General features: G+C 47.4%; 1 protein-coding gene across 1 annotated transcript in view; it reads left to right on the top strand.

The window, feature by feature from the left end:
- Positions 1–242: 242 nt before the first annotated feature.
- Positions 243–17,711, top strand: part of OC90 (otoconin 90) — a 41,257-nt gene continuing 23,788 nt past the window's right edge. Inside the window, exons 1-5 of the mRNA XM_070480906.1 lie at positions 243–328; positions 2,974–3,065; positions 12,911–12,976; positions 14,281–14,337; positions 16,318–16,492. Of these exons, the coding sequence (XP_070337007.1) occupies positions 243–328; positions 2,974–3,065; positions 12,911–12,976; positions 14,281–14,337; positions 16,318–16,492 (476 nt within the window). The remainder of the gene's footprint in view (positions 329–2,973; positions 3,066–12,910; positions 12,977–14,280; positions 14,338–16,317; positions 16,493–17,711) is intronic.

Raw genomic sequence — 17,711 nt, 5'->3', positions numbered from 1 at the left:
CAGAGATTTGCCTTTTCTTGCCTCTCAACTGGGAATTGTCAACTGCAGAGTCACACCAGACCCCAGCGAGTGACTGGGGCTTCCCAAACAAGTGTTACCAAGGATTACAGCTACACAGTGAATCATTCCTAGGCTCCTTATTTGGGACTTAATGGTCAGCATGGCAGTTCAGGGCAACATACATGGAGCAAACACAAGTCGGACCAGCTGACCTCAGTTTGAATCCTGTGTCCCGTGCCGCCATGGCGCCCCCTCAGTTGTGCCTCTTGGTGAAGGTGGCCTTGGCGAGTTACTGGCCCTCTCTGAGCCTCAGTTCCCCACCTAGAAAGTGAGGTGTGTGATAGTGAAAGTCCTAGAGTGTCTTTACGAGCCTGTTCATGGAGAAAGCTTAGTGGAGCACCCGACACAATGAATGACCCCAGAGATGAAAGGTAGTATTTAAAGGAGTAAGGTCCTAAAGTTTATAACTTACTTTGTTTTTGGTTGTGTTAAATCATAGATAAGATAAGATTTGCCCTTTTAGCCATTTTTTTAAGCGTACAGTCCAGTAGCATTCAGCCCATTCACGTTTTTGTGCTGACATCACTATCATCCGTCTCCAGGACTTTTCTATCTTCCCAACTGGAACTTGGTGCCCATTAACCAACAGCTCCCTGTTCTCCCCTCCTTATAACCTACTTTTAAAAAGTATAGTAGAGCTGAGTCAAGATGATGTCTGTAATAAGGTCACTTCCCTCATTTGCATTCTAATAAATATATGCTTGAAAATCCAATAAGCATATTTGCAATTCCAATAAACATCCCCCGCATCTTCTCTGAGCATCAGGACCACCCAGAGGATGTCTCCCTAAAATGAGCATCACAAGAGAAAAAAAGCAACATCCACTGTGCTAAACTCACCAGCCTCCTTCCTTTCGCCAAAAGGGTGCTTCTGCTCTGACAGGGAATGGGGCCCTTTATTGTAAGAGCTACTGTTTACTGAGCCTCCACTGCGTGCCAGACACAGTGGTTGTACTTACTAATGTTTCTGAGCCGTTTCTCTCCATCAGGCACTGTTAAGTGCCCTGCTTGGATTAACTCATTCAGTCCTCATAACAACCTCCTAAGTAGGTACTCTTATTGGAATGAGCACTGGAATTGGGAAGAGGGTCATTTTTACCATAAATTGCTGGTCTCTGAGCCTCAATGATCTCATCTGTAAAATGAGTGATTGGACTAGATGATTCCATTGCCTCTTCCGAGTTCAGACATTACATTCTGACATTCTGTCACTGTGTGATGATAACAATAATAAATCTAACATAGTAAGTGTCAGGTGGTGACATCAGCCTCAGTCATGTGGGTATGACTTCAATGGGGTCCTCTGAAATGCCTTCAGTGTCTCGCCCGCGGAGTTTCCAGGACATGCCACCTTCCATCTGGAGACATCCTAGGCCTCGCCCTTAAGTTTTAGGCTGGTTTCCTGGCCTTGGCAAGAAGGCATTCAGATCTTAGTCTCCCTAGGACAATCAGAGAGCCTAACTTTGAAAGTCAACTTGCTCTAGGAAATTATTTGGCTAAAAAAGGCTGCAAAGAGAACTATGCCCGAGCACGATCAGATAATAACCAGAGTATTTGAGAATGCTTGAGCTGAGGGAGAGTCTCAAAGAACTCACACTCTGCCCTTTTGCACTCATTCAACAAACATTTCTCTTACAGCCCCCAGAGGCTGTGCTAGGCCCTGGGGCAGTGTCATAGAATAGCAATCCAACGGCCTACAGATATCTTCTCCTCTGGGACATCTTCCTCAAAGCAAGTCTCACCCACAAGGTAGAGTGGCCCACCATGGCCTTGGGTACATATGCAGGGCCACCAGGACATGAGGCAACATTTACCTCTGGGAGAACAAATTGCAGAAAATGCTCCTTCCTCCAGGTTTCTGCAGCCCTGCAGTGGGCAAGCTTGGGAGTTGAGCACTGGCTGCTTTTGGGCACCTTCTTGCCCTCTCAGCATAACACCTTTGCACAGTGAACAACATATGCAATCCTATCCAGCAGCCCTGTGTGCGCCCCGGGGGTAGCATGTGCACACTGTATTATCATTCATACTTTGTCTAAAAACATGTTTTAAAGCAGAAGATGCACAAGTCAACCATCATTAACATTCTTCAGGGAGATAATATTATTCTCAATCCCTCTGGTCTTTAACTTTTTTCTTTCTCTCTTAAATATCTGGTTGACCTGCTTGAGTCAATAGGCAGTAAGTAAGTGCCTATTGAGGTGAAATATTTGATCCGAGCACAGGGCAGCTATGATTGAAATAGGGTAGGATCCTGGACCCGGCCCACCTTGCCCGTTCCCCCCATGGCCATCCCTGAGGCATAGCTCTTAAATCACCAGGACTGCAACAAAGTTTTCAAATTGCTCAAAAGCCAAGGAAAGAGGGAAAGGAGCTGCTGCAGGAAAAGCATAGTTTGCTAGCAGGCAGCACCACCATGCGATCGCCCAACTTATTCATATGTCGAGAGATGGTAGCAAAGTTCAGTCAGCCTGCTAAAGGGACATTTGGAATGCTGGTGTATCACACCGTGTGCGGTATTTAAAGTTCAATTGACAAGAGTCAAACTCTGGCACTTGTTCAATTGCCTCCCTCCCCATTAGTCTGTAAGCAACTTACAGGGTCCTTACTCTGTGTTCCCAGATCCTTGCCATGTGCCTGGCTCACAGTAAATGAGTGAATAAATAAATAAGACCATAGCTGTGTTCTCCAGGAGCGCCTGGTTAAGTTTCCGCTTTACAGATGGATAAATCGAGTCTCCGAGAGGGAATATGATCTCCCTAATGTCATGTTGCTAGTTAGTGGCAAATCTGGGACAAAACCCTTTTGGAGCTTTCTCTTTGACCACCCAGCCTTAGGGACAAAGGGGCTCCGGGGTTCTCATTTCATAGGATTTCTGAAAGCACACTCGTCATATCCCGCTGACTTCTCTCCCAGGAGGCTGCTCCAGAGGATGCCTTGGGCCCATCCTTTGCTCTCTGCCATGATTGTGCTTCTCCTCGCGGGTGTGCTGGTGGCCCCGCATGTTGGTGAGTGACGCTGTTTTACACTGTATTTCTGGCTTAGTATGTAATTACTGTGAACACTGGGACGTATTGTCAAATTTCATCTGATTTGCTTGTTAGTACTTTTATCCCCTTGCCCAAATACTGATGGAAATCAAACATGAATGATAAGCTATAGGTTTAACTCAGTTGATATTTTTGAGTATGCTGTACAGTGCTCAAAAGTCTGGGAAGGGAGAAGTATGGAGAGCAAGAGGCCAGCTGGCCAGGGCGCAACCTTCTCCCCACCCCATAGCGCATCTCCTCCCCGCTCTGCTCACGGGCTGCTCTCCCTTGTTCTGCTCGTTTCTGGGAGTGTGTTGGCCTTCCTGACCTGCCGCAGCTCCTTTTCCCCTTCTGTAGGTGTGTGCAACACCCCCATAGGCTAGAGTCCCGTACCACCAAAACCTAAAGTCATCTAAGCAAGCTCCTTGGCAGCCCAGGTAACAATTTCAGATTCACTTGGAGTTTGGCTTCCAATCTGAGACTTCTGGCCCCATTCCATTTTCTTTCTTATTAGACATTTGTGCAACTCTCGAACACCCCAACTCACTTCTTTCTTTCCTACCGCTGGTTGGGCACTGCAGTAATTGATGTCGCTCATTTATCTAGGCATTTTTCTCCTTCCTTTCTCATATCCAGGTAAACTCCAGACCAACACAATGACCCTCCCCTCACTAAGGATCCCTTCCAAACACAATAGTGAGGGTGAGGCAAATGAATCCATAAATGTTATTGATGATTTATCTTGACTGTGACATGAGTTAGTAGACAATACAGGGGGTTTGCATGTTACCCAGAAGCTTGTAAGTTGAAATTACAGTGTAATCGTTTACATAAGACTCAGTCTTTCCTTCGGGTCCAGACCCTTCCAAACCCCGTCTCAGACCTTCTCTCTGGGGCAGAGGGGATCAACCACTTCCAGAAGTCGCTGGGTTTCTATTGATTATTCACTTCTTTTGTACATGATGTTTTCCCTTAAAACATTTTTGTCATGCCTTGGGTCCCCATTGCTAGGGGGCTTGGATGGCAGCTGCTCAACCTTTGCCAAGACCTCAGCTCATCTTGATCAAATTCAAACTATGGTCTTGACTCGCCTCATTTTGGATGATAAAATTCTGAAATTTTCTACAATTTTTCAGTCTTTTCCCTAATTTTTTTAAATGAGATCTCATTTACCAAAACCCATTTTTCTAATTTGTAAGCTTATTTTCTCCTCTAACTAACCTTTTCCTCTTCCAAAACAATAAATTTCCCTTTGATCAAAATTGCCTGTTTAACATCTCCCCAGCCACCTTTTACATGTCTTTTAGTTTTTTTATTTCTCTGTGAAACTGAGGCCATTAACACTTTTCTGCCTGTCCTTCTGGCTTTCTTTCCTTTTCCCCTTAGTTCACTATTACATTGTGATAATAAAAATAATTAACGGTATCCTGTTATCATAAATTGTTACAAACTTTTATATGTTTGTCCTGAGAGATTTTATTCTCAAATACAAACATCTAGAGTTAGAAAAATTACAGGCATAGAAAGTTTAAGTGCAAACATATACATTTATGTATGGATTTAAATGTGTCATACCTGCGCCCCTAATTTTGCAGGGGTGAGAGTGTGACACCACAGAGAAAAGTCTGTCGGCCCAACAAATCTGCCAGTTCTTGGTCCAGACACTGTAGGGGGACAGGTGCATTTCTGAGGCTCTGCCTGCACACCTGCTCTCAAAGAAGGGGGAGCGGTGTCTTAGTCTGAGAACATGCATCTAAGAAACAGATGCATGACCAGATTAAGTGTACAGAGATTTCACTAGAGGAAACACCTGTCAGACAAAAAATGAGGTGGCAACCAGAAAGGCCAGGAGAGATCAGACAGCTGGGCAGTGAAGGAGAGAGGAGGAGAGAGGTGGACGTGTCCTGGGCGCAGTTGGGCCTAAGGAAAGTTCGGTAAGGCCCCAGGGAGGAGTCCACCAGAAGAGTCTGGTGCCCCCCAGGAACCCGGCCCACCATGGAATCCCTGGCCGTGCTGAGTCATTGGCTGGGAGCAGCCATGGGGACGTGGGGGATGTGGCCTCTGTGTAAACACTGCCTTGGACTTCAGAGCACGGCCCTTCCTATCGCTGGGGCTCTGTGAGGTGCCCTCTCACGGCTGCCCCAGTACAATCTGAGTCAGATGACAAGACGATGCTGTGGACATGTCGGCAATGGGAAGGGCTCTCTGTGGGGTGTTTCTCCATCCCTGTGGCAGGCCCAGGAGCAGCCTCTGTGTCTGCCCCCTCAGTACCGCCGGGCAGATGCTGCCCTCACTCTTCTCTTCACTCAGGGCTGGCTCATGGGTTCAAAGGGCAGGAGTCAGCCGGTGGGATGGTGGTCAGATCTGTGGCAGGAGAGGGAGATACCCTGGGACCTTCCACCTATGCCGTGTGCTCGCTTTCTCAGGGAGTTCTGCCTGGGGTTTGCTTCACCAGCTCTCACATCACGCGGCAAAATTCGTTCCGCGTCCCATTGTCCTCTGCACGTTCATCTCCTTCCAGAAAGAGGGCTGGGCAGAGGTAGGTTTGGTGTATTCCTGACTGATCTTGCGGGTAGAACACTTAATACTATGAAATCCCACTCATAACCCCTAATACACCTATCTTTCCACGATCTAGAAATGACAGCTCCTCATTTTGCTTAAAGTTTGCCATACCGGCATTTTGTCGGTCATCTCTCATTGGCTGATAAATTGGCTATTGGATGGTGTAACTCAACCATTGTGTACTCATTCACTCACCAGATATTGATGAACTTGTGCTTCAGTTTGGCATAGCACTCACCCTCCATATGTTCCTAGTGCGGTGGGGGGAACAGTAACACAAACAGATCCTTGAGCGTGGAGTCATGAGTACAATGACAGAAGGATGTCCCGGCCTCAGGGAAGCACAGAGGAGGTGTCCCTAACCCAGCCCAGGTTGAGGGTCAGATAGGGTTTCTTGAACCTTGAGTGGAACCCTAAAATTTCAGTACGAGTCAGTATTGCAAAGGAAAGCACACAAATGGGAGAGCTCCCCTGGCCCGGGGCACCGCACAGCAAAGGCAGGTTGGCAAGAAGTAGTTTGCTGTAGAGAAAATGATAAGCTTCTGAGCACCGCAGGAACATAAAGTTCAAGGTAGGAGATGGGTGGACAGAACTAGGGGCCGGATCAAGGGAGGCCTACATCAGAGGATGCTAAATCTTCGTTGATGAGTTTCAGTTTCATCGTCTATAAAATGGTAATGACATTATGTGCGTCCCAGCACTGGGCAGAGGATGAGGCGAGGTGGTGCACGCAAAATGCAGCCTGGAACAGCACGAAGGCCAGCCGCCTTCCCCGTATAACCTCACTCTTTCTGAGTCAGAATCAGTTTCATTCTGGTGAACGTTGTCCTTAGGTTGCCTGTGACCTTCCATCTCCCCCACCCCCGCACTCCCTGGACTGTGTGAGTGAACTACTTCAGTCCTCTGGGATAAACAACTTAAAATCCAGGGAGACTTTTCGAGTTGCTAATGAAATGGTGTGGGCATCAATATTCTGAAAGTAAGTGAGAGCCTGGGGGAGCCAACATACCTTATTAGCACACATCAGCCATAAGATCACCTCCCGCCCTCCAGAACAAGGATTTAATGATCAGTGGCACAAAGGAAATACCAGAGAGGTGGTTAGCAAGGAGCAGGCGGCATTTTACAATTGCTGCTGAAGGGGGCAGCAGTATTCTTTGCTGTTGGCTGGTATGCTAACTAACTAGTTTCTGAGGCAATCACGCCAAATGTAAACTGTGCTGGAGCAATTCCGTGGGCTCAGTGACAAGGGCTCCAATGGAACTGCACTCGGGACTCTCCCTCCTGGTCTGAGAGTCTGTTTTGCAGGTCAGTGTCCCTGCATGGCGCATGGCTCTCAGGCAGGAGGAAATCCCCCTGCATGGGAGCCACACCCACAACCTGGCAGAGAGAGGCAGGGAGATGTTCTGTCAGCTCAGACCCTGCCCAGCTGACCGAGATGGAGTTCTGCCCCCCAAACTCCTCTGCATGTACCCAAAATATCTTCCTTTCACCCTCAAACTTAAGCCAGCCTACAGACCTACTTTGTTCCAGCTGCACAATATTTTCTTTTAAATTTGAGCCAAGAGTTTAAAATGGGAAGATTTTACAAAAAATTCAGATTTCCAACAAATTTTGGAAAATCTAAATTGTGAGACTCCTTCCCCAAAGCCTAGAGCTAAGTGTCAGCTGCCCCTCTCACTGTGACCTGAGTCTTTCTAGTTCTCTGCAGTCCTCACCACTCCCTATTGCTTCCCAGCACTGGGCCACTTCACTTGTTTGCATTATCTGCCTGACCCCCTGAGAGATCTGGGTTTGCAGTCCTGGGTCTTCAGAAGGGCCCTCCCCTCCCCATTTTCTGTCTCCTGGACAAGGACAGTCAGTCCAAACGTTACTGGGCTCTGGGCCTCCCGTCTCGGCCTTTCTGAGTCATTCTTCACTGTTTCCTTTAATCCACTCAACAAACACTGGCTAAGTTTCTACTACAACAATGAGGGGTGCCTGCCCTCGGGAGTTCAGAGTCTAATGGGAGAGACCCCCAAATAAGGAGACCCTGAGAATCAGCATGAATAGGGCAGGTAGAGGTCACCAGAAGAGAGGATGGGCATGGGAGCTCAGATGACAGGCAATTAGCCAAGTGCCCCAGAGTGTGGAGAGGGAGTAAGGAAAGACTTCCACATGATGTTATTAAAACTAAGCTTACATGGTGAGTAGGGGTCAGCCAGGCTGAGTCATGGTCAAAGTAATCCAGCAGAGGGCACAGCCTGTGCAAAGGCCCAGGGGCCAGGGCACACTTAGAGAACTGAGAGCAATTCAGGATGGTTGGAGTGTGGAGTCCAGGAGCAGACGTGGTCCCGGTTATACCAACCCACTGTGGTCCCTCAGATACACCACGCAATTTCACCTCTTTATGTCTTTGCTTTTGCCTATTCCCCACCTTGCCCGCTGGAAAACTCTTCATTGTTCCAAGTCATCTTCAGGTGACTCTATGAAGCATCTTTCAATACCTCCTTAGCCATACTCCATACCGTGGCTATTCTGTCAGCATCAACTGGTGTCATCAAGGGAATGGGAAAAAGTCTAGGGTCCTTGTCCTTTGATTTAGAAAAGCCCAAGGTGACTCTTAACACAAAGTCCCCATCCCCTTGTGATCTAGAGTGAGAAATCAGAGGTCTAGAGAGGCCGCCTCTGTCCAAGGCCACAGAGCACATCAGCCTGGGAAGTGACAACCGGTGTGGGCCGACTTCATCACGTGGGAGGTCTGCGCACAGACCACAGGAGGGTGGCTGCGTCTCCCTCCAAACCATCCCTGGAGGGTCTGACGGCAGAGAGCCTGGGCTGCCTGGACCCAGGGGGACACCCACAGGGTTTGTAGACTGGGAGGCTGCTCTCCCCTAGACAAGTGCCTGCTAAAGTTGTCTTGTGTCCCCGAGACAATTCCATGGGGAGAAGGATGAGGTTGATGACGAAGGTAAGACACACGCGTTGCAAACACTTGTTGGTGTAGAGGAGAAGGGCAGCAGGGAGTGGAAGCATCTGTTGGTCACCATCATCATCATGATAAATGGCCGGACTAACAGGTGAGTGTCCGGAGCATCCCTGCCCGTGTTCTTTCTTTTGATCTTCACGATGCTTCTTTGAACCCATGTTGACAGGTCTCTCAGGCCTGATGCTGCCTGATCTCACACCAAAGCTCCGAACCCTCCTTAAGCTGTGGACCCCTCAGCTTCTTAAGGAGTATTCAAGGCCTTTGGGGACACAGCCCAGCCTAGTGACCAAGGCTTGGAAAAGGCCAAGTCCAACCGGCTACCTGCCCGAATGTCTCACTCAATCCAAAACTTGCCTCCTTGCACGGCGTTTCGACCGTGGATAAATGCAGGGTGGAGGGCTACATCTCGGGGGGCTGTTGTTCAGAAGCTCATCAGGGCACAGGATTTGGTGTGGATCAAGAGCTGAGTCAGCAGCATTTTTCCCGTTCTCCGTGGATCTAAAAATGTGCCTGATTAACAGCATCTTCTTGTGTTCTCAGCACAGTGGTAGCATTTTGCAAAGTGCCCTCTCCTCAGTGGAGAGCCTGGAAAATCTGGGAGCTGATGGCCTCTTCCAAAGCTTTTTGGCTATCGTAGCCTTCACAGCTTTCATCCCAAAGTTATGGAACAGAGGTTGCATTTTTTCAGCATAGCACAAGCCCAACCGCTTAACTAACATTTACCTGCTGACGTCACACCATGATGAGGCAGGATGTATCAGAGGGTACCCCTTCTTCAGCTGCTGTTTTTGGAATGCTATGGCGTGTGCTGCTTTGCATTATTTCAAACTGTATGCATAAACAGATACGTCATTAGTATTTTGTATTGCACTATGTCACTTCTGCATGGTTCAAGTTCACATCAAACATGACTGCTTTGAGCCTGACAGACTTGACTCCAAACCTGGACTGTGCCACTGCGTCACCCTAACATGTCATTTAATGGAAGTGCTAAGCCCTACCTCACCGGAACATTTTGGGGGCTTTCTGGGCAAAGACCTAGGGACCTGGGGCAGTTGGCTGTGGCAGGAGCAGGGAGGGGCAGAGCTGCAGGAAGGGAGGCTGCAAAGGGAGGAGGATCCAGAGGATGTGGCTCTTGAAGGCCCCTCTAAGGGAAGGCGTGGAAGATTCTAAACAGGCACAGTGTGGGCAGAGTTGCAGGAATATGCTCTCCATGAAGACTCACCCACTAGGGAAGGGTAACCTGAAATGCCTCACGTGGGCAGCCATCCTCAGTAACATAAGCCTCTTCCTGGGACCTGGGACACATCCTGCCTCTAAGCGAGGGATCCAGGATGTTTGCAAACCTTACTGCAGCCTCCTCTGCCCAGAGGATTCTGGGAGGCTGCAGGGGAATGGAAACAGACACTGGAATAGAGCCAGAAAGTGATGTTAGAGGCCCCCTCTCCTTCATCCCAGCTGCTGACTTGCAGCTGTTATCTTTCCTCTTTGGACCTCCATTTGATCCTCTGTAAAATGGAGACAACTGTATCTGCCTAGCAGGATGTTTGTGAACATAAAGTGACACAATGTATACGTCATGACTTGCATGATACATCCTCACCCAGGGAAGATCTCAATAAACATTTTGTTCTTTACACTGAGGAAGAAAAAAAAGCAACATTTCAGCTTAGAAGGGATGTAAAGATGATCCTATCCAGCCCGCAGTCCAGAGAGGAGGAAACTGTAGGGTGAGACTTGAGGCAGAGTGAGGACTGGTATGTGAGATTCCCAGCTCCCAACCTACTGCTCTTACTGGTATCCCTCCTCTGGCTATGCTGTTCCCTACAGCCCCCTCACTTGTCCTTGCAGCCATCTCTCTTTCCTCTGTTTCCCTTTTTCAGAAATGTCCTTCACTCATTTATCTAACTCCTGTTCAACTTCTGCCTACTCTTTAGGGCAGCTCAAGGCCTTCCTCAATCATTCCAAAGCCAGGAGATCTCCCTGCTGTGAACCTGTGGCATTTATATGTACCACGGCACAGAGGGCAACGCCTCTGGAGTCCAACAGATGTGGATTCTCATCCCAGCTCAGTAACTTTTTGGTTTTCTGATCAGGAGCAAGGTTCTCCATCTCTCTGACTCCAGTCCTCTCATCTGTAAAGTGGAATAACTATACCTACATCACGAGGTGTTTGTGAGATCACATGAAATAATGTGGACTGCTGGGGGTACACAGATGATAGTGGATAACACACAGATGATTCTTTTTTTTTTTTTTGAGGAAGATTGGCCCTGAGCTAACATCCATGCCCATCTTCCACTACTTTATATGTGGGACAACTGCCACAGCATGGCTTGATGAGCAGTGCATAGGTCTGCGCCCAGGATCCAAACCAGCAAACCCGGGGCAGCCAAAGCAGAGTGCATCAACTTAACCACTGTGCCAGCCCCAGATGACTCTTTTTTAAACTTAATTTTTATTTTATTTTGTTTTGACACTTTGACACTTTTTACATTTTCTTTCTATTCCTTCTAATCATAGCAACTTATACTGGTTTTCCATTTATAATTAAAAGTTTCCTTTAAAAATAAATGTATTTATCTTTTTAAAAAGTGAGTTGGCTTGTTAAGAAAAATCTTCCACAAAAACAATTTGAAGTTTTCTCTTTGAAATTCTGTCAAATTTGGCTTTATGTATTTTGAGACCAAGTTATTGTGTGCAGATAAGTTTAGAGTCGTTGGGACTACCAGATGAAACAAACCCTTTATAATTGGAAAGTAAATCAAACTCTCTTTTAATAAAATGAAAAACGACTTAGAAGTATATATTAAGAAATAATACCACAGATGATATGCCAGTGACTGAAATTTGAGGATCTCATGGAGATGGCATGCTGAAAATTCCAGTCCCAGTACTGGCAGCATTGACAAACGTTGTTGCTTCTGCCATCGTTACTTCTCTCACCAGTGAGATTGTCTCCATTAGAAAGGACTCCGTGGAGTTCTTTCTTTCTTGTGAGGTTTTCTGGAAACTCTAAGGGGAATGGATTTTATGTGAAGAAAGTAACTGTGGCATCTTCTGGATGTTGGTTGAAGGGATAACCTAAGACACAACATCCAGACAGATGATCACTATTTCAGCCAAGATCCCTCTCTTTTGCCCAAATTCTTTCTCTCTAAGCCCTGGGTCTCAACCAGGGGTGCTTTCATCCCCCCCAAAATGCACAGGACAACCTCCCACAACAGGAAATCATCCAACCCAAAATGTCAACAGTGTGAGGCTGACAAACCTGCTCTAAGCCAAGGAGGGCCAGGTCAGGCATCACCTGGGCATCCTCCTAAACAGATTTAATCTAACAGGCTTCTGTGAAGGCTTTCAGATTTACAGGTTTCCAAACAACGTCAGACTAATTGGCCTGACTAAACTGACCACTTTGTGACGAAAGACAAAAAATTTTCAACATTTTCAGACTACTCACATGCTGTATATAACTGGAGGGGAAAAAAAACATTGTGGACAAGTCTGTAAGCTCTCTGAGCCTCTGGGGAGCTGGTCCTCAGCTGAACGGAGATTCCAGCTCCCATCTCTTTGTCCCCATTGCCCCAGGCTGCGTTCTCAGGCTCCTGTTGTGAGGAGATGTGGACTGAAGGTGGTGGTGATATTTGGGCGCTGCTGTAGCTCCACCACTCTATCATCATTTTCCCCCGAGCAATATTTCTCCAGGTGCTGTTTCTAGACTGTCAGCTTTAAAACCAGCTGGGAGCTTCATTAAAAATGCCTATTTCTGAGCTCCACTGCAGACCTGTTGGGTCAGACCTGGGTGAGGGCACAGAGATCAGAATGTTTACTGAGCCTGCATTCCAGGTGGGTTTGATGCTGATAATGTGGGGCAAACCTCTGGCCTCCACTACAGCTCCTTCGGGGCTGGGGTCCTTTCCATGTCTGTACTTATTTCCACCAATCTTTCATCTCAAGACACTCCAAACAAACACGCAATCTAAATTAAAATGCTCTGCTTCGTATGCAACACCAGCTTCAAGATAAGTCCCCAAATCTCTCTACCCTCAACCAGAAGGCTGCTCTTAAGGTGAACCAGTGTAAAACCCTTGGGCCACCCTGGCCACTCCTTTGTTTTCTTGAAGAGCTACCACAGACGCCTAGTACACAGCAGGTACTAGAAAAATATGCATAGAATTGAATTTACATTCATCCTTGTTGCCACCCCTCCTGGCTGCCGCCTCCCTGCCTGAGCCCAGCAAGTGGGCAGTGGCAGTGTTCATGCTAACCCTGCTCTCCTCCTCGATTATAGGGGGCCACCCTCTGGACACCCCACACCTTCCACGGGAGCTGCCTGCAGGACTCTCAAAAAACATCAGTAAGGATTCTTTGAACTTTTATTAAGAGACCAACCTGGGTAGAAATCTGTCTAGGATATTGGCAGAGAAAAGAGCTCTTCTAAACACACCCCAGAGCCACTGCTGTGGCAACTGTATGTAAAGTGATTCAAATGAGACCCAAAAGCCTCTGCCACAATAGTGTCCCATGTCGTCTCCCCCGTCCTTTGAGACAAGTAATAAAAACTCCCATCAGAAGACAAAGGTCACCTAAAAGGAGAAACTAGGAAAAGGAAGTAAATGGACTTATGCGGAGGATTATATAGTAACTGTATTTTAGCTTCAGATTGAGCTCTGAGCTTCCTAGAAGGCAGGGCAAAAAGAGAAAGATGATGCATTGCAGTGCTCTAGTTATTAGAAAGGAGGATTCACAATTCTCCTTTGGGGAAGGGAAAGTTTTCCTGGTGATGGATTATAAAGATTTCTCAGGCGGGTTCTTAGATGGGTATTTCTGAAGGACATAATGCATAGTGAACTAGCTGGTGATGGTAGCTCTGAATTAAGGGTTCATTTCTGATTTTTCAGAGAGGTGAGCTGAGTCAACCAAATTATTTGTGCTTGAGCCCATGCAAGCGAAGTGCTCAGTCCTGCCCAGACCCAAATGACAATTTGCTCCCTCTCCAAATGGCATAACCCCATGGGAAGTGCAAGGCCCACCAAGCAGGCTTCTGCAGGTGGATGCTTAGTCTCACCGGCCACACTTGGCACTTCGAAGAATCAAGGCCAGGTAACACAGTGTGCCAGCCGGCCATGGCAGCCATTCCTCTTCAGCCAGGGTAGCCTGGCAGCAAATATACAGCAGTCCAGGAGCCCCCAGGTAACAGCTCTGGTGCAAGGGAATGGGGCTCACGTGGAGCAGCCACAGGACCCACCTTCACCTAAAAGCTTCATTTTCCATAAATCAGTATCTCTAGTAACAACTCCATAGGTATAATTTCTAGGATGCCCAGAAGGGATGTGCCCAGTTGCAAGAGTTATCACACTGAGGGAGACCCAAAATGATGACTTGCCACCAGGTATTCATAGTTCATCCATAGCGCCTGCCGGTCCAGATACACCTCATCATCCAGGGGTCTTTTTATCATTGAGCGATGCTGCCTAGTAACGCAGTTCCCATTTCATCTTATCAGGTCTTCATGGTAACCCATGTTAACTAGAAAGTTAGCCCAAGGTCGAATCTACCCTTAGAAGAAGAGTTTGACCTACTCTTTGCCCAGGGGGTGGACATGGAAGGGGAAAGGGGGAAAGCACCATCTCTGATTTATTTTCTCTCCCTTCCACTTAGATATCACATTCTTCAATGGGGTGTTTAAAAATGTGGAAAGTGTGGCCGAAATTTTTGGTAAGTTAAATTCAAAATTGCTTTTATCCACTAAGTGTCAGGGCATGGGGTGTGTGTGGGCAATCTAAGGAAATTACCGGGGTCTTTGTCTCTGCCCTCTGAGCCCCACGGCCCCCCAGCAAGCTCCGAACAGTGTGATCCAGGTTCTGAGGGGAGTAGTGGTGCCTTTTATTGTAGGGTGGCTCACTGAGCAGCCAGGTGCCTTCAGAGTCCTGACTTCGTTTGTCCTGACCACAACCTGGCCAGGAAGGGAATGAGATCCCCATTTCACAGGTGAGGAAACTGAGCCTAAGAGAGCTAAGTGACTCGCCCAAGGCCACACAGCCAGAAGGGAGGAGTTCTCGTCTGTGTCCAGAGCTTAGTCTCCCTACACCAAAGGAGTTCTATTTTCTCTCGCTAACTAATAAATATACGTAAAGGCTAAGAATTCCAAAAGGTGTCAAATGTTCCATTTATCAACTACATATCCGTCACGTGACTATCAATTGCAGGACCCCATGATGCTTCCTAGCATTGATTGCTAAAAATATCCCCAAATAAGATTATTATATGATTGACAGGAGCAAGGAGACTCTGAACCGCTATTGGATTGGATAAAGCGGAGTGTAAGACTGTGCTTAAAATGTGGATATGACCAAGTGCAGGTGCCCTGTAAGTTTCTGTATGAAAATGCCTGTTTATATAAACACACACAGACACACACGAACCGTAGAGTGTCTTTTTCCGGCAGTATAGAATCATTTCTTCATGTTTCTGATTAGGTTGTGTGGAAACAAAACGTGGGACAGGAAGTTTGAATGAGGTAGGAAGAGCTTGAAGAATAGTCAGAAGGGAGCTGGTCCTCACAGTCTACTCTTTGACCCCGCCAAGCTCCCTCTTATGACCCTGTGCTTTAAATCAGTGCTGCGGGGTCACCCCCTTTAGCACTCACTGGTCCTCCAGTGAGGAAGGCAGAGAGTCTCGGAGACGGTGAGCCTGTGGTTTAGAGTGAAAAAACTGGATTCTGGTTTTTTTTGCCAATTTTGTTTGCAAGAGTATTTTTGCTTAGGGTCAGTCATCATCGCTGGTTGACACCCCAGGTACGTCTCGACCTTCAGTTTCTTTACCTGTGCAATGGAGGGGATGGAATAGCATCCGCCTTGCGGGAGTCACAGGAGGTTTATGAGATAACAGACCAAGTGAATGCTTTCTAAAGCATTGCTCTATCAATCTTAACTGTTGTTAAGCATCTAGCCCAGTTTCTGGCACATAGTAGGTGCCCAAAAACAACTGTATCTTTTGGGATTAACTAAGCAAAGTAACAATGACAAATAATAAAGAGGTTTAATCATCTCACATAAGCCGTCAGAGGCACCAGTGTTGGTGCAGTAGCTCACCACGTGTTTCAGGGACCCAGCAGCCTCCTTCTGTCTTGCTCCACTGCTGCCCTGAGAACACTGGTTTTTCATCTTTAGGGCTGGGGCCTCATGGTTGCAAGGCAGTTGTTGCAGTTCCAGCCAGCAGATCCTCACCGACATTCAAGGAAGGAGAAAGGTGTGGATCAAAAGGACCTTCTCACATGCCTTTATTCTCTATTAAGGAAGAAATATTTTCTGAAAGCCTCTGACAGACTTCCCCTTCAGTTGTTTTGGCTAGATCTGGGTCACGTGCTCAGCCCCAGCCCAACCATCATCATGGAAGCACGGGATTACCATGACCAGCTGAGAATGATCATGAAACATCCCCAGGGACCTGGGGAGAAGGCTCACTTCCTTGAGTACTTTTCAGTTTTGTCGGTAGGAAGAGCGGATAAATGGCTGTTACCAGCGCGGACCATGGCTGATCCACCTGCCTCCCTCAATTGTCCAGACAGTCCTGAGTGCAGAGCAGGTGCTCAGTAGCTTGATGAGGGACCTCAGCCCGAGGTGTAGGAGGTCCGAGAAGGGGGCTCCCTCCTCGACTCGGGTTCCCAGTGCCCGCCCTGCTCCCCGCCCCCTGCAGACTGCCTGGGCTCCCACTTCACCTGGCTGCAGGCCGTCTTCAGCAACTTCCCCGCGCTGCTGCAGTTCGTGAGCGGTATGAAGTGTGTGGCTGGGCTCTGCCCCCGAGACTTCGAAGACTACGGCTGCGCCTGCAGGTTCGAGATGGAAGGGCTGCCCGTGGACGAGTCCGACAGGTGAGCAAGCCCGAAAGGTGAGCTCACGGAGGCTGGCTACTACTTGGCAGAGCTCGGACGTGGAAAGCTCCCTAGACTGTGTGTGTATGCATGAGTGCAACAAAATTTAAAACCTTAGAAGCATCAAGTGTTAGTAGGGGTATGGCAAGCAGATACTGGCAGCAGGAGGGTCACTTAGGAAAATGCCGTGGTGTCTGTTGGAGTTTTAAGATATGGGTCACCTGTGACCCGGTAATTCCAGTTCTTTTTTCCTTGTGGACCCTGTGACCTTAGATGAGTTATTTAACTTCTTTATGCTCCAGTTTCTTCGTCTGTAAAATGGAGGTAATAATAATATCTACCTCACAGAGTCATTATTTAGGATTAAATGACCAAATACAAGTGAAAGTGATTGGGATTCTGCCTGGCTTATTAAGTCTTCAAGAGTATTAGTGATTGGTAGTCATAGTAACCGTAATAGTAGGGCTGTAGTAGTAATGGTGATAGTAACGACAGTAGTAGTGATAGTAGTAATAGCCGTCATAATAGGGCTGTAGTAGTAGTAGTAGTGATAGTAACAATACTAGTAGTAACAGTTGTCAAAGTAGTTGTAGCAGTATTGGTAGTAACAGTAGTAATAATGGTACTAATAGCAACAGCAATAGTAGCAGTACTAGTAAAGCTGTAGTAGTAGTAGTAGAAGAAGTAATAGTAACATTAGTAGTAGGAACAGTTGTCATAGTAGCTGTAGTAGTAGTAATAATAGTAGCAATAGTAGCAATAACAATGGCAGCCTTAGTACTAGTAAACCTATAGTGGTGGTAGTATTACTACTGGTAGTAGTAGAAGTAGCAGCAGTAGTAACAGTAGTAATTGAAGCCACAGTAACAGCAGCAGCAGAAGTAGTATGGAAGCAGGCAATTGAACCCACATCTCACCTCTGCTCCAGGATCCACGTCCCTACCTCACTGATACTATACAAATCCAGTGCGGCAGCGTATGTGCTTTCATCTATAGACTCACAGAAGGTAGGGAAGGCCTCCCCTCTGTACTCTATCAGACAGCCCATTGGTGTAAGTTACTTCTGCACAAGAGGGTAGCTTCCCCTCTCTGGGACCATCAGCAAACCGACCCCTGGAGCCAGCTCATTGACATTCAGAAAGGGAGAGGCTGATTCTGTACGGGGCATGGCGCCAGGGCCATTTCTGGGGTCGTTTGCCTTTAAGGTCCTCCCTTACCA

The sequence above is a fragment of the Equus asinus genome, chromosome 12 (assembly GCF_041296235.1).
Source record: "Equus asinus isolate D_3611 breed Donkey chromosome 12, EquAss-T2T_v2, whole genome shotgun sequence".
In the NCBI taxonomy this organism is placed as follows: domain Eukaryota; kingdom Metazoa; phylum Chordata; class Mammalia; order Perissodactyla; family Equidae; genus Equus; species Equus asinus.
This window is presented reverse-complemented; position numbering and strand designations above follow the sequence as displayed.